The sequence below is a fragment of the Dermacentor silvarum genome, chromosome 1, assembly GCF_013339745.2.
Source record: "Dermacentor silvarum isolate Dsil-2018 chromosome 1, BIME_Dsil_1.4, whole genome shotgun sequence".
Classification (NCBI taxonomy): Eukaryota; Metazoa; Arthropoda; class Arachnida; order Ixodida; family Ixodidae; genus Dermacentor; species Dermacentor silvarum.
This window is the reverse complement of record NC_051154.1, coordinates 45,439,275-45,455,259: the sequence shown is the minus strand read 5'-3', so window position 1 is coordinate 45,455,259 and position 15,985 is coordinate 45,439,275. Positions and strand designations below refer to the sequence as shown.

General features: G+C 42.7%; 2 protein-coding genes across 2 annotated transcripts in view; one reads left to right on the top strand and one right to left on the bottom strand.

Annotated features, from left to right (window-relative positions):
* The window catches only part of LOC119461967 (puromycin-sensitive aminopeptidase), a 58,085-nt gene extending 48,832 nt beyond the window's left edge, over positions 1–9,253 (bottom strand). Inside the window, exons 1-5 of the mRNA XM_037723330.2 lie at positions 8,988–9,253; positions 8,765–8,906; positions 8,171–8,255; positions 5,143–5,342; positions 698–805 (exon numbers count right to left, since the gene is read on the bottom strand). Of these exons, the coding sequence (XP_037579258.1) occupies positions 698–805; positions 5,143–5,342; positions 8,171–8,255; positions 8,765–8,906; positions 8,988–9,124 (672 nt within the window). The 5' untranslated portion in view covers positions 9,125–9,253. The remainder of the gene's footprint in view (positions 1–697; positions 806–5,142; positions 5,343–8,170; positions 8,256–8,764; positions 8,907–8,987) is intronic.
* Positions 9,254–9,494: 241 nt separating this feature from the next.
* Positions 9,495–11,452, top strand: LOC119461978 (deoxynucleotidyltransferase terminal-interacting protein 1). The gene has a single exon (XM_037723341.2). It carries the CDS (start codon positions 9,497–9,499, stop codon positions 10,910–10,912), a length of 1,416 nt encoding a protein of 471 aa, XP_037579269.1. The 5' UTR covers positions 9,495–9,496; the 3' UTR covers positions 10,913–11,452.
* The last annotated feature ends 4,533 nt before the right edge of the window (positions 11,453–15,985 follow it).

The window sequence follows — 15,985 nt, the reverse complement described above, 5'->3', positions numbered from 1 at the left end:
AACAAGAGAGGCTATAAAATTCTCAGCATGTGGCTCTTAAATTCACTACAAAACTTTTATAAGACATCAGTTTATCCAAATCAAGGACTCTAAAGCAGTTTGTCTACTGCGACTTGTCAAGATGGCACATGATCTTGTTCAAGGTATTCATCAAAAGTTTCAGGAGGCATTCGTTTGTTAGCAGAACAACTGACTAGATTTAGTGCACAGACTTATGAGAAAACTATGTAAAAGGAAACAAACCTTTTGAAGTAACTTTCAGGCTAGACTTTTAGGTGCTCACTATATCAGCTCAAACCCTGAACTAGACATCATTGTTATTCTTTTTTAATTTGTTAGCTCATAATTGACTCCTCTGCAACACTTGTTTCAAGAGGAATGAAACATGGCATTGGCATCTAATAGATAGTCTTCATAATGCACTGCACTTTTTATTCTATGCTTGTAAAATAAACCAAGCAAAAATGGCAGCAATAATGGATGACACACTGCTACCTATCACTGTTGAACCTTGTTATAACAGTCACATCCAACACACACACACATTGACATTTTGTTGGGAGGGGGGCAGAACGCCCCAATTTTACACTTACTTCGGTGTATCGGACAACTCGTAACAGTGTTATAGCGAGGTTCAACTGCATTTGCAAATCTAGGCCCAAGTTAAAAAAAAAACTAAAAAAAAACATAGTATTACGGTGTTGGAGAGTGCCGTGTAACCCTTGGGGACGACAAGTGTCAGATCAAAGGATGCCTTCAGGGCTGGTTCGTCCCAGCAGGGGAATGCTCGACGCGCATCAGTCGGCTAGGGAAAAAAAAATGGTGAAAGCATACATACAGTTAAATCGGGACATATTAATAAACAAAACAACTGCATGTCTAGGTTGTCTGCTAATTGGTACTAATCTATACAGAAGGCCAACCTGCAAGCTCCAAGAGTTATGATTTTGTTGCTGCTGTTACGATTCTCCCTTAGAGGTGCGATGCCCGGACCCCGTATATAGTGAATTCCGATTCACATTCAGCGACCATGCTCGGACCACGTGCAAACGCATGGTGATCGGCGTGCCTAACGATCTCGCTCGCCAACATGAATAGACTTGTCAGTCGCAAGGGTCAGAGACAAAACCTGTCGTCCAGCCCTCAACCTTGCTCCTCCACAAAGAACGTTCACCCGGCTCCGGTCGCCTACCATTTCTGCTAACCTTTGGATTGCCCTAGCCTGCTGTAGGGCAGAAGAGAGGGAGAAAGTGCCTGGATGGTGGAGGGTGTAAGGCAAGCCAGCAGCCACGTGGAGAACACCTTTGCTTTGCCCTAGCGTGCGGGTGCATCCACGCTGAACTTTTTTTGTACGTTGTTCTTTGGAGCATACCGCTCACCCGTAACCTTGTATTAAACTTTTGTTATTTGTTTTTACGTCACCTCGTCTTCCCTGCCGGACCCTCTCCAATGGTCAACCTGGTTCGAGCTCCAAGCAGACGCTGTTGAAGGTACCCCCGAACCTTGGCCCGTAACATTGCCTGCAGACCCTTGCATTCATTATATACAATAGTGGTCTTTCAGGAACAATTTGTCACAAACAGCACCAACTGCTACCCATGCACACTCAACCTGCAGCCTCATGATACCAGTTAGCAGTTGTGACAACTGTTGGAAGCAATATGGCTGCCAAATATGGATACATCCAAACCGACAAGCTCTGGTTACAGCAAGCCCTGTTTATTGAGAGCCTATGAAGTTAGTACAGCAGTAGTTTACAAGCAGATAGCAATACCTCCAGTACCTACACTTAATTATACATTAATTGATCTCTTTGCAAGATAACAAGACAAAGGTCCCATGAGGCAATTACCTGAACTTCGAAGCTTCTGAACTTTCAATAGAATGCTGAAGGCATTGCAGAAGCTTCAAAAGGTTTGATTATTCACGAAATATCTAATTCAACATAATCAAACAAGCTGCTTTTGTTTTACTCTGTTTTGTAAGGTAATGCCAGCAAGATTCCACTGATATGCTACTGACAGTGGCAGACATAACTGATGGGGTTTCAGGCTATGTGACGGCACAGGTAGAACTGCGGATTAATTTTCACCGATCAAGGGTCTTTAACGTGCACTTAAATATATGCACACAGTTTATTTATTTCAGTCTGCTACAAGTGATATGCTGTTGTCGCAGTTGGTAATCAAAATCACAACATAATGCTATAGCCAGCAAAACACACTTTACAATTCAGACGCTACAGCAGGCAACGGTGGTGGCACTCGAAATGAAATTATGGAGCTTATTGTCCCGAAACTGCGCACAGACATGAGGGACACTGTAGTGGAGGGCTCCGGATTAATTCTGACCACCTGGAGTTCTCTAACAAGCACACGGTACGCAAGCATTTTTGAATTCCGCCCCCATTGAAATGCAGCCATAGTGGCCGGGAGTCGAAGCCATGACCTCATGCTTAGCAGCACAATGCCACAGCCACTGACCCACTGCGCCAGATCGGTGCCGACACTAAAAGTGTAAATGTAATGCTCAACTACCACTGTCAGAACAGAAAGGCTAAATCCTGCCGTGTAAATATTGATTGATTGATAGGGTTTACCATCTCAATTTAACCAAACGTCAATGAGAAATGCCATAACAGAGGGCTCCTAATTTCATACGGCTGAAAATTTTTAACGCACACCCAAAGTTTAGCGCACAAGCATTTTTGCATTCTGCACGAATTGAAATGCGGCCACGGTAGCCTGGAATGGGAACACGTGACCTCATGCTCAGAACACCACATCCACTAAGCCAACACAGCAGGTGCATGCACAGGTTAGAAACAGCCTTGATGTACAAGTCTACGAAATGCTACAGCCCTTCCCCCTCCCTCACAAATGATGTGGGGGTGAAAGGAGCATCATCAGTCTTTTTAATACACAAAGCAAAACCTCACTACAGCAGAAGCCAAGGAGCGGTAGTCACAAGCAGAGGAAGGTATTATTGCGAGCACAACGCCTAAAAAAGCACCTCGGAGCTAAATAATGTGAGAAGTTGAGCAAGTGAACACATCCATAGCTGATTTGGGCAATGCAACAGAAAGAAGACAAAGAAATGTATCACCAATTTATCATGAATAAATGCGCAAGACATGCATAAAATAAGAGGCATATACACATACAACACTATCACCAGAAGCACAATTTAAAAGCAGGAAACGCAGAAAGAAAGTAACACCTCCACATTACCTAGCCAACACACCGCCCAGTGAGCTCAGTGTTGCATGATGAAATTGCATGCAGCATATACACCTGTGTGTGTGTTGCTTCTTTTTGCACATTCTGCAATGGTTTATTATGCGAGACCCCAGAGTTAATTTCTTCTGGCCACGGGAGCCGCATTTCGATGGGGGCAAAATGCAGAAAACACCCGTGTAATTAGATTTAGGTGCACACTAAAGAACCCCAGGTGGTCCAAATTAATCCGGAGTCCCCCACTACGGCATGCCTCAATCAGATGGTGGTTCTGGCACGTAAGACCCCAAATTTAATTTTATTTAGAGTTAATTTTTAGATGTGTTCAAATAGTGAAATTTCAAAATCAAATTCAATAGTGTTTCATTTCTAAACAAAGTGAAACAAGTTTGTGTGAAGTCCATTTGATACCCAAAAAATATACGGGGTGATCATTTTTAAGTTTTATGGAATTTTTAAAAATCGCCTATTGCAGCTAACATATTCTATAGTCCTTGAGCTGCATTATTAAGAGAGGCAGACATTACTTGCATGAGAAATCGAAATGCACATTCAAATTAAGAAAAATTCCTAATTCCCTTCTTAATTATTTATCTTACAGCACATACTGCAATTTACGAATTGTAGCCCGTGCATTTGCAAAATGTATCCATTTGAATAATTTTCCAGAATAACACCACTTTGGAGATATGCACCATCAAACTCACTGTAAAAATGCATTGTTGTTCCACTTACTTCTTCAACAAAACGCTCTTTTATGCATTGAAGCACAAAAGTAACTGGAATACCCATGCATTTCCTCCCACACTTTGGCAAATCATATCTCGAAAGTGGTGTCATCCTGGAAATACATTTTGAATGGATATGTCTTGCAAACTCACCGCCTACAATTAGTAAAGTGCAATAAGTGGCATAAAGTAATTAATTAAGTTAATTAGTGAAATTCTGTTAATTAGCTGAATATGTTTCGATTTCTCTTATAATGTCCGCCTCTTTCAATAATCAAGCTCAATGACAAGAATTTTGCTATTTGCCTCAGGTGATGTTTAAAAATTCCATAAAACTTAAAAATTATCACCGTGTGTGTGTGTATATATGTATATGTACGTACACACACACACACACACACACACACACACACATATATAAATATATATATATATATATAAATATATATATATATATATATATATATATATATCCAGATTTACACTGATACATGCATGTAATGCAATCTGTAACTGGACATCCAGTCAGGCGAGGAGTTTGTATATTAAAATTTTCTTTCGATTATCTGGCGTACCATGGAAATGGCATGTCACCAGACACACACCCAGGATGCTGTGTTCCTCACAGAAGAAAAGTGATACTACAGCACCACACATTGTTTTAGAGGAAGCCAAATATAGAAGTGATGCTCGTTATATAATACATTACTTTGCCTAAATCAAGAAACATACATGCACAGGCTGCCTAAAAGCGACGCATTCTCACTGAAAGACTGGGAATTGCTTATCAGTAGTTATCTGCCCCATGCATTCGCTCAGCAACTGATGCTTTTGTGCAACCACTGTGGCTCTCCTGCAGCAGAATAAGTCACTACCCAGTCCTCACTTGCATAGACCACTCTCTCAACTAAACTTCAGTGAATGCTGTTATGCCTTATATTTGGACAGAAACAAATATTGAACAATTTCGAATAGTGAATTGTGTAATCGCATATGAATTGAATAGCCCACAGTCTTTCAATTTGTATTTGAAATTTCGAATATTCACACATCCTTACTCCATTCCAAACAAATATTTTCCTTACTTGCAATCAAACATAAGGCAGCATTTTTTTTCTCTCATTTAATGTTACATAATTTCCTTGAATGATTATGTAAAATGTTGCAGAAAAACTCACCTCAAAATGAGTAACACCTCCAAACTTGTCTTCACCATTTTGTCCTTTATATTTCACCCAGTAGAAGCCTTTTAATTTTCCATTCATTTCACCTGAATATGAAATGCCAAGTTTTCCTCTGCCTGGTGCAAGCGTAGTGTCAAATTTTATTGTTATCCTCTCCTCTTCTTTAGATGTGGCAATGCTGCTCACCTTGTGCTCTGCAGGGCATGCCAAATCAAACCCAACAATGTAAGCTCCCCCTTGTCAGAAATACGCACGCCACAATTACACAAAAAGTACCTTCAAAGACCATGGAAGGTCCAATACATAAATATGATAAGGGCATTGTTTACAAAATTTCATGTGCTGACTGTCCAGCCACATATATTATGGAAGGAAACAAAATGAGAAAAATCAAACAAGAATGTTATCAAAACTTTTGCTCAAGAGTGCAGTGCTGTCACAAAACACCTAGATGCTGACCACACAATTCCCTTTGAAACACTGCAAACTAACAAAAAAAAGCCAACTCGCCAAAAAAGAAAGGTTTTGACATGTTTTGAATGTGCCATCAGTAATTACTCATGGCACATTCAAAACATGTCAAACAGCGTCAATTGTTTGGAGGGATATCCTCCCCACCGTGTGCGTCCACAGCTTGCATTCCAAGACAAGGAGAGAATGAGATAAAGAATTTAGGTGCATGTTAAAGAACCCCAGGTGGTCCAAATTTCCGGAGTCCCCCACTACGACATGCCTCATAATCAGATCGTGGTTTTGGCACGTAAAACCCCAAAATTTAGATAGAGATAAAGAAGGATAGGCAGGGAGGTTAACAATGGTTGCGCCCGGTTGGCTACCCTATACGTGGGGAAACAGAAATGATAAAAAGCAAGGAGAGAAAGAGGTTATATGCAACAATAGTAGCCTTAACAGCATCACCACAACAGCAGTTCCACGCAAGCCCCCGTCTCTCCTTCGCCAATGATACTGAAAAATAACCCAATTCCCACCTACATCAACACCCTTCACCCCATATTCCAAAACTCTTGAGGAAAATTTGATAAGTTGGCTTCAAAATAATAGGTTTAATCCTAGTAGCAGCATTTCCAAGTCAAGTGAAAGTAGCATGATGAAAGCAGTCTGGGTGGCTTTCTTTCAGTCCACTTAGGGTATCTGGAGAACCTCTTGCTATAGCAAGTTAATCTTGCCAGCTTAGCTTTGAGTCCTCATGTACAGACAAATAGCATGGTGATCAAGCATGCGTCCAGATAAATTCAGCTGCAGTATGCCTTTGAATGACAAGAATACCCCAGTTCACTGCACGTTTTAACATCAGACAATGCAAAGTAGCTGTCCAGCTAAAATTTCCTTTACCATTTTGTGGCAAGATGGCGACCCAGCTCCACTTTGTGACATGCACTTAGGAGCATGCTCACATGCGCCAGCTCATGCACAATGCAACTTTTACTAATGTACACTGGTACTACTGCAGCTGACAATTTCGCAGCACACCATGGTTGCAGCCACTTCCTGATGGCAAGGTCGTCAATACTACATCAATACTCGCATAACTAGTGCTTGTACATAGTTATATTTAATTGACCTTTTCCAATGTCTCTGAAATAAGCTCCTCTGCAAAGCTCAACTCTAACCAGAAGTGTCCCCTGGAAGTGATGCTCGCATTCATTTTTCAGAAAAGGAAATGCATTCTGATCCACAGGGCCCAAAAAGTGGCAACCGGTTTCTAATTGCACAAGCCCAAAATGTTTACTGGCTATCCAAAAGCACTTGCACGCAGAACAACTCTCAGGGGTAAAAAAAAAAGAATTGCTGTGCCTCCTTTGTTCCTTAGGGCATGTACAATAACTGCCACCAACTATTTTTGCCTTATCTCGAGAAAAGTTCGACGCTGTTCTGTAACTGGAGGCATGAACTCACAGAGAGTACAGCCACTATCAGCCTTGCCTTTAACAATGAAGATGCAATCTAATGGCATAACTTTAAACAATGCAAGGCTGTAGGGAGCAAACATTGAATGCGTAGGAAACCACATTAAGCTAGCACATTTAATTTGGCAAAACTAGAAATCTCCCTCCACAGGAGACAAAAAAAGGCACTCAAGGCACAATCAGGCTAACTATGACAGACGCTGTAGAAAACAAAACAGTTAAAGAAGGACTTGGTATTGGGCAAGTTGGTGTTTGCTGAACGACATATTGTAGCACAAAGGCACAATTACAAAGAAAACAACTTCATTCGAAACACAGCGTGATACAGTATATATCAGGTCCGTTTGATTCGCCTGCACCATTGTGAACCAGTTCACGTTGGTTCACGAGAAGTTCAGAAATTGTGCAGCTCGATTTCTGCGGTGCAGGCACAGCGCGACACTCAAAACGAATGCCAAGGTGCATACGCGGTGCAGGCGTTTTGTTATGTCCGACTAATGAGCACGGAGTGCGCAAGTTTGAGAGGTCCTGAACTGCAGATATGATCAGCTTCTGGGGCATACATACACACCATACTTGTGTCGACACATCAGACGTGCATAAGCGGCTGTTTAGCAGCGCCCGCGCCTGTGTGCTGCGTCGTCTGCTGCTTCACACCTGTACACCTGCACCAAGGTGGCACCGACAGTGGAGTGGGTGCAGCAAAATCATGAACCAGCCCTGCTCCTTTTGAAACGAACGGCGCGGTTCAGCGGGCGCCATTGCTACACCGCTGAAACGAATGCCAGAGTGCAGCATCTCGTGAACTGTTTCAGTCAGTGCAGGCGAATTGAACGTACCTATACTCTCCCCAACAACTGCTGTTTTACCCTTGTGCCATTAAACACCACATAAAATCATCATTGCTGTTTCATTCATAGCCACCCATGTTTCAAGTGTGTGTGGCAGTAAGACTGCTGCACATAGTAAGACCCTACAAGGAAAGGCAATCAGAAGACACGAGTTACATTAAACGATATAGAGCAATAGATAAACGTCTCGCGAATCTCAGCTAAAGGAAATTGATCACGTTCACTTAAACAGCACATCCATACCTTTTCCGTCATCGGAAATGTATTCAGCAGACTTAATGTCAAGTTCAAGTGAATTGAGCACGAAGACATCACTTGGCTCAAGGATCTGCAATAATTCAGAATGCAATAAAAATAGATTAGCGCAAAGGTGCGGGCAACTTCTCAAATGAACAAATTATTACTAATCAACTATGTCGCAACCTGGGGCGAGTACTTGCATTCAAACGTCCCGCCATAGATGCAAGCAAACGCAAATATCCGGCTTAATACAGATTTTAAATACATATTCCTTAATATGTGCCATGAAAGATGCATATGAATCGAACGTGTGGCGGACAGTAGTTTTATGAATTAACTTCCACAATTTGGGCAGGAAGACCAAAAGGATTGGCGTTCCATGTGCAGTAGTAAGAGCGCTGCTCGAAAAACATCATTTACGGATAATAAGCGTCCGATATGTAGAGTATTAGAAAATGGTTACCCGAAGAGCAAATTGGAAGCCTGTTAAAATTAAACGAGTGTGACGAAAAGTGACAAACTGTTTCCTGCGCGGTCTGTCGGCAATCACGAGGCACAACTCAAGAACATCGAACGCATAAATGGCGGAATACTTGCCTGCACTGTCACCACTGTTCGGCCGTCAAATGCCAGCTTTTTCAGGTCCGGCTTCAGCTCTATCTTGTAGTTCACCGGTTTAACATTTGCAGGCAGGCGTTCTGATCGGTTCTCGCCAGACATTGCGGTGTACCTGAGGGTGCTAGAACGTACGAGGCACAGCACTTCTGGCTACAGTCGCACGCAAGAACTCTTCACGGACGCATCACAAATGGTTAATTACCACAATGATTGGCAGATCCTCAGGCGCGCGCTGGTCTCGTGAACGCGACAGGCAACTGAAGAACGTGCGAGGAAGCTGCCGTAACGAGACACCACGAAACCGAGACAGCGAGACACGCGCACCGCAGGAACGAGCATATCTTTGGTTTCTTGCAATGAAGCCCCAACAAAATTGCACAACTTGCTTGTGCTTCTTTTCACACAACTTTATTAGTAATGAGGCTGTAGACAACAGCCCTCATAAACAAAATTAGGAATAATTCAAGTACAATGGTGTTTACGCAAGTGCGGCTGGTACTATTATCATACTGTTATGGTAGATTTTTTTTCTGAAAGAAAAACCACATTTCAGAAGCTTGCAAAACAAATAAGAAGTCGAGATAAAGATTAGGGTTGTGTACAAAATTAAAATAAAAATATACGTTTATCGCTAGCTGTCGGTTTTTTTTTTTTTTTCAGTGAGTTGCTTTGCAAGTCAATCCAAGTCAGTAATGCCGTATTACAAGTATGATGCCAGGCGTTTCAAGCGCTGCAGCTTCAAGCAGTCTGCCTGGTATTCCTTGGCACCGTAATAGCTCTGAATTATTCCTATCGTCTACAATGGCTTCTATAATACCAGAAATACGGATATATTCTCCTTCTGACAAAGGCGATGACACTTCGGATTCCGACCGTAGCAGAATAACTGGGGACGCAAGTGATCGCAAGAGTGCTATGTTGTTCCGTGGTTCTCGTGAAGTGTTTTCAAGCGACAGTTCAAACATGGTGCCCTGGCTAAATACATTTAACATGCGGCCGTATAATCTGTCATGCTTGCCCTCTACCATGACCTATCGTCCATCCTGTCGGTCGCAGTCTGTGGCCATTAGTCGTGCAAAGCTTGGATGCATCACAAGTTCTGCAAAATCGCTTGACGTGCTACGGCAGAATTTGCAGAGGAGCATTAACCGTGAAATAGACGAAATATTACAGCGGTATTTGGAAAAGTTCTTCAAGCCTGGTCTGGAGAATGTGCGCATCAACAACGGCGAGCACTCAATATCGGAGCAGCACATACAAGCCGTGTGCCGACAGATCTTAGAAGAAGCCAAAAAAATGTACCACGGCAGTTACACTAGAGGTAACAGCCCCACTTCCGACTACAACATTGACTCGGGCCGAAATAGTCCATCAGACCTAAAATTAGGTCGGTTCTTGGGCAAGCATGCGGCGACGGGCCGCAAGCGACGCGATAACTCGGACTCTGACTCCGAAGCGAGTTTGCAACTGGTGAAAAAGAAGAAAGGGCGGCCACCGCTGCACCAGGGCGGAGTACTGTCGGGTCGGTCGACGCCGTGCAAGCTGAAGGCGGATGCGGTGAAGCGAGAAGGGCCCAAGTGGGATCCGGCGCGACTGCAGCCGAGCTCGCAGTTTATCATGGGTGCCAAGGCGAACAAAGCGCTGGGTTTGGGCGCCACGCGCGGTCGTCTCTACATCAAGCACCCGGAGGTGTTCAAGTACTCCGGCGACCAGGAGGACAAGCAGTGGCTGTACGAGCACAACCAGATGCCGGCCACGGGCGGCAAGGCCTACATGCTGCTCGTCGAGGACATCCGCGAGTTGGCCGAGACGGACGAATACCGCGGTAGCCCGGGACTCATGCTGGACGAAATCGTGGGCTTCTCTGTGCCCGAGAGCATGCTGGCCAAGATGCAGGCCGCCATGCTCGCCATGCGGACCGACCTGCCGGCCGGGTCGCGCCGCCGCGGGGCACGGCCCAGCGGTGATCCACGGCACGACGACGGCTCGGCTTCGCCCGCCGAAGAGCCACTGGGCGCGTCACCGTTCGGTCAGGGCTTCGAAGACGTCTCGCCGGCTGCCTCGGATGTGAGCGCCACGTTGGAGCCGCCCCTGACTGCGCCCTTCGAGCTGGTCCTGAGCCCCTGAGTGTCGCGCACAACTGTTGCTTTGATTGCTTCTACAGCGAATGTATGCTGGGCTGCATTCCAGTAGTGTCTATGGTGATCCACTAAATTTCTCGTTGTAAAACGCTAGCTTATGGGCCTGTAGTGCACGTGGAAGCATGTGTGACTGTAGTGTGTGGCCTGGTAGCAGATGTGGAGCCTTTGCACACATCATGAGTTAAGCAGAATTGTTGAGTAATAGCAACACTTAACTATGACTGGATTGGCTTGTGAGTGTAGTTAACAACTTTCATGTGTAAGCATAAAAGTGCGCTCCCACCATTTCATTATTTTATGTAATACTTCAGTGGGATGAAGTTTAGACGCATTTTAAGCTGTGGAGCACCAGTGAAATCCTGATACCACTGATGATTAGAAAAGCTATCAGTGTTTTCATAGTCATATTTTTGTAAAGCAGAAGTGTGAATAAGTGGTATGTTATTCAGATGTTGACTGTGAACATCAGTACAGTTGTTAAGCCAGCTCATACATGCTCACTGTGAAAGCAGGAAACACAAACTTCATTGAGTGCACAGTTTGCACATGGCACTCCACTGACAACTTGTCTGCATTTTATAAAAGGAATGAACATTTCAAATATAGTGGCTTCTTTGTGTGAAGTTCACTATTTCTTGTTGAGGTGAAGTTTATTCAATGAGAGTTTATTTAAAAAAAAAAAAGGAAAGCAAGAAAGGAAAGCCTCATGACCATATCCTTGGTATTGTCCATTTCAGCATTGGACAACTCTCTGCTACAATAACCATTCCCATCTTCTATTTTTAATAGCATAGCAGAAGCTCCCTTCTGATGCAAGAGCACACTTCAAGACCTCTAATGCATTAAGTGTAAGGGCAACATATGGCGCATACAGTGTTGTCTTAAGCCGTAGTGGTAAACATAGATTCTTTAGATTCACGATTCCTGAATGCATTAAGCGTGGAGGCACCAATATTTTGCTGGAGCTTTGTGCAAAAACTTGTGGCTCAAGAAGTGTGGTGCCTGCATTTGTCTGAGGATGCACATATGAATGAGTACATGATGCCTTAAAACGTTGGTGGTGAAAAGTGAAATTTATTAGGAGGTGGCAAAAGTTTCCATGCACAGTAGCTGAAGAGAACATTAGGGTCGAAAAATTTCTTAGTTTGTTCACAGTCCTATTGGATGCGTCTCATATCAGTCATGAGAGTAGAGCATGTCTCTTGTAGGTGTCATGTGACCTTTTGTTACAGAAAGGTACTTGACATCTCACACTGGAAAAATTTTGGTAGCCATATGCACACTTGTTTAGAATGACTGAAACAAGCAACGTGGTTTAGTTCTAGCGACATCTATATTACGTGATTGCCAGGTTGGACTTTAGCTGATGGCTGCTTTACTGTTTGCCAAAAAGGCCTCAGAAGACCTTTTGCTAGAATATATTAAAGAATGCTTTCTTTTCCCAAATTTAGGTTTCTTACTAAAGCAGTAGAATGGCTGTATGGTTCATATCTCAGCTTATTCAAGAGCCACAGCATACAAGCTGAACTAAGTAAAAATATTGATGGATACATATAGCAGTTAAGCAAATTAGCCTGGGTGATGCTGGTAATTTAATGTAGTGCGTTACAAAAATGAAGTGCCAGATTACACTTAAATGCACTCCTTATGAATTGCCTGTACCATTTCCTGATTCTTGAAATTACATCTGTTGTGTGAAAGTTAGTTATACATGATGGTTGACAAAGAGCAGGAGATAAAGTCTTAACAGGATTTCTTCAGTCTTGTTGTGTAAAATGTATTGGTGATAATTTCTATACCAGCCAATAACGTTTTGTGATAGGGTGTGCTATCTTGCTATGTTCGTAGATTTTGTATCTGAATGCAACAACATGCGTATCACACTCGTGCAGTTCAGTGCGCACATGGACTCTTTGCCGCATGAGTGTGATATGATTATTGTCAGCCTATCTTTATGTCCAGTGCAAGACAAAGACCTCTCACAGTGATCTCTAATTACCCTTGTCTTGCGCTAGCTGATTCCAACTTGCACCTGCAAATTTCCTAATTTCATCACCCCACCTAATTTTCTGCCGTCGTCGACTGCACTTTCCTTCCCTTGGCACACATCCTGTAACTCTAATGGTCCACCTGTTATCTCCCCTACGTAGTACACGGCCTTTTCAGCTCTATTTTTTTCTCTTAATGCCTACTAGAATATCAGCTATCTCTGTTTGCTCTCTAATCCACACTGCTGGCTTCCTGTCTCTTAGCGTCATGCGTAACAATTTTCCTCAGAAATGAAATATGTTCAGCTTGTTACTATGCTTTTTCGAATACAGTTGCATCAGATCAACATGTCAAGCCACTTCTTGTGACCTTTGTAAATTTCTGCTCATTAAGGCTCCACTTGGCTTGTCGTATCACTAAGCTATGCTTAAACATGCGGATTTAAACATCGCGCAAATCAGCTAAGGATGAAGACTTGGAGATACACATTGTGTTTCCAGTTCATCATACATGTCTGGCTTGTGCTACTCTCAAGATTGCATGGATTATGAGCTCACCCGAGCTGTCAAATCATACTTGTTCAGTTCATGCATGCAGAATGTGCTTATTTTTATTAATCTGCTGTACAAGCCACAATGACATAGAATTCTTGGCTGACATCTTGTACAATGTGTTTTTGAAAAATATGTAAATAGTGTGTAGACTCTGCATGTTCATATTTACAATATGACATTGTAAGCAGCTCCAGCATTACTTATTACCATTACACTTTCTGAATTTGCCAAGTGTACCATAAGGCTGCTAGAAACTACTGCCCAAAACACAGTAATTCAATGCTGTGCTGCAAGACATTGTTATATTTCAGACTGCTTTTTTATTGTTGTTTATTCTACATTTTACAACTGCTACATTGTATCATGTTCCTTCATGCGACGCAGGTTTCTTCTGCCGTGCACATATCAAGGTATGGGGGAGCTGCAAGTGTTGCTCATGAATTTCCTTAAACAGGAAAATGACTTTTTCTCCCTATACAGGGTGTAAAGATGTGTATTTTAATCATGTTATAATGGGGCTGGTCATTTTTTTACCCTATACTAATTTGCTTCTGAAAAGGCTGTGTATGCAACACGGGCTCCATCTTTGTAGCAGTAGTGTATGGCAGACAGACATATGTAGCATTTGACTAATCAACTGAAATAGATATATTAGCTGCAGGGGGGGGGGGGGGGATTTTGATGGCTTTTTATTGTCAAACTCTCTTGGTTGTTTTGATGGACATGCAGGCCAACAGTGGTTGGTTGTTTTGGTTAGGTTTAGGTGCACGTTAAAGAATCCCAGGCGGCATAATTAATCTGGAGCCCCTCACTACGACATTCCTCATAACCCACTGTGTAGTTTTGGGATGGTAAACTCCACAATTCGATTTGGTCATTTTAGTTTTCCTTTAGTCTGCTAGCAATGAGTTGTCATCAGTTTCAGCCCATTGTGATTTATTATTATGTGCCGTGATCCAGTTTCACTATTCCCCTACTCTATTGACAACAGAACATACAGTGTCCCTAGTTGAGTAATTAAGTGAATTGAAATTATTACATATTTGAGAATTGATGTCATAGTATGTGCCCATCACAATTTCATTTCACTTCATTTATTTCACAATGTTTTGAGAATTGACTTACTAATTATCTGCAATCGCCTGAGAATTAATCTGCATTGAACATCTGCGTGGCCAAGTAAGCCATCCACTAAGATGGAATTTCACCATCATCATCATCAGTCTATATGTCCACTGCAGGATGAAGGCCTCTCCCTGTGATCTCCAATTACCCCTGTCTCGCGCTAGCTGATTCCAACTTGCGCCTGCAAATTTCCTAACTTCATCACCCCACCTAGTTTTCTGCCATCCTTGACTGGGTTTCCTTTCTCTTGGTATCCATTCTGTAACTAATGGTCCACCGGTTATCTATCCTATGCATTACATGGCCAGCCCAGCTCCATTTTTTTTCCTTTTAATGTCAACTAGAATATCGGCTATCCGTGTTTGTTCTCTGATCCACACCGCTCTCTTCCTGTCTCTTAACGTTAGGCCTAACATTTTTTATTTCATCGCTCTTTGTGCAGTCCTTAGCTTGTTCTCGAGCTCCTTTGTTAACCTCCAAGTTTCTGCCCCATATGTTAGCACCGGCAGAATGCAGTAATTGTACACTTTTCTTTTCAACAACAGTGGTAAGCTCCCAGTCAGGATTTGGCAATGCCTGCCATATGCACTCCAACCCAATTTTATTCTTCTGTAAATTTCTTTCTCATGATCAGGCTCCCCTGTGAGTAATTAACCTAAATAAACATACTCCTTTACAGACACTAGAGGCTGACGGCGATCATGAATTCTTGTTCCCTTGCCTGGCTATTGAACATTGTGTTTGTCTTCTGCATATTAATTTTCAACCCCACTCTTACACTTTCTCGGTTAAGGTCCTCAATTATTTGCTGTAATTCGTCCCCATTGTTGCTGAATGGGACATTGTCATCCGCAAACCGAAGGTTGCTGAGATATTGGCTGTTGATCCTCACTCCTAAGCATTCCCAGTCTGAGAGCTTGAATACTACTACTAAGCATGCAGTGAATAGCGTTGGAGAGATTGTGTCTCCTTGTCTGACCCCTTTCTTGATAGGTATCTTTCTACTTTCCTTGTGGAGAACCAAGGTTTCTCTGCAATCCTGGTAGATATTTGCCAAGGTATTCACATATGCCTCCTGTACTCCTTGATTACGCAATGCCTCTATGACTGCTGATATCTCTAATGATTCAAATGCTTTTTCATAATCCGTGAAACCCATATAGAGAGGTTGATTGTACTCCGCAGATTTCTCTAATACCTGATTGATAACGTGGATATGATCCATCGTAGAATATCCCTACCTGAAGCCAGCCTGTTCTCTTGGTTGGCTGAAGTCAAGTGTTGCCCTGATTCTATTGGAAATTATCTTGGCGAATATTTTATACAATACTGAAAGCAAGCTAATGGGTCTATAATTCTTCAATTCTTTAACGTCCCCCTTCTTATGGATG

Bases quoted from the DNA above. Each gene is read 5' to 3' on its own strand.
- LOC119461978 (XM_037723341.2), top strand. From the start codon at position 9,497: ATGCCAGGCGTTTCAAGCGCTGCAGCTTCAAGCAGTCTGCCTGGTATT.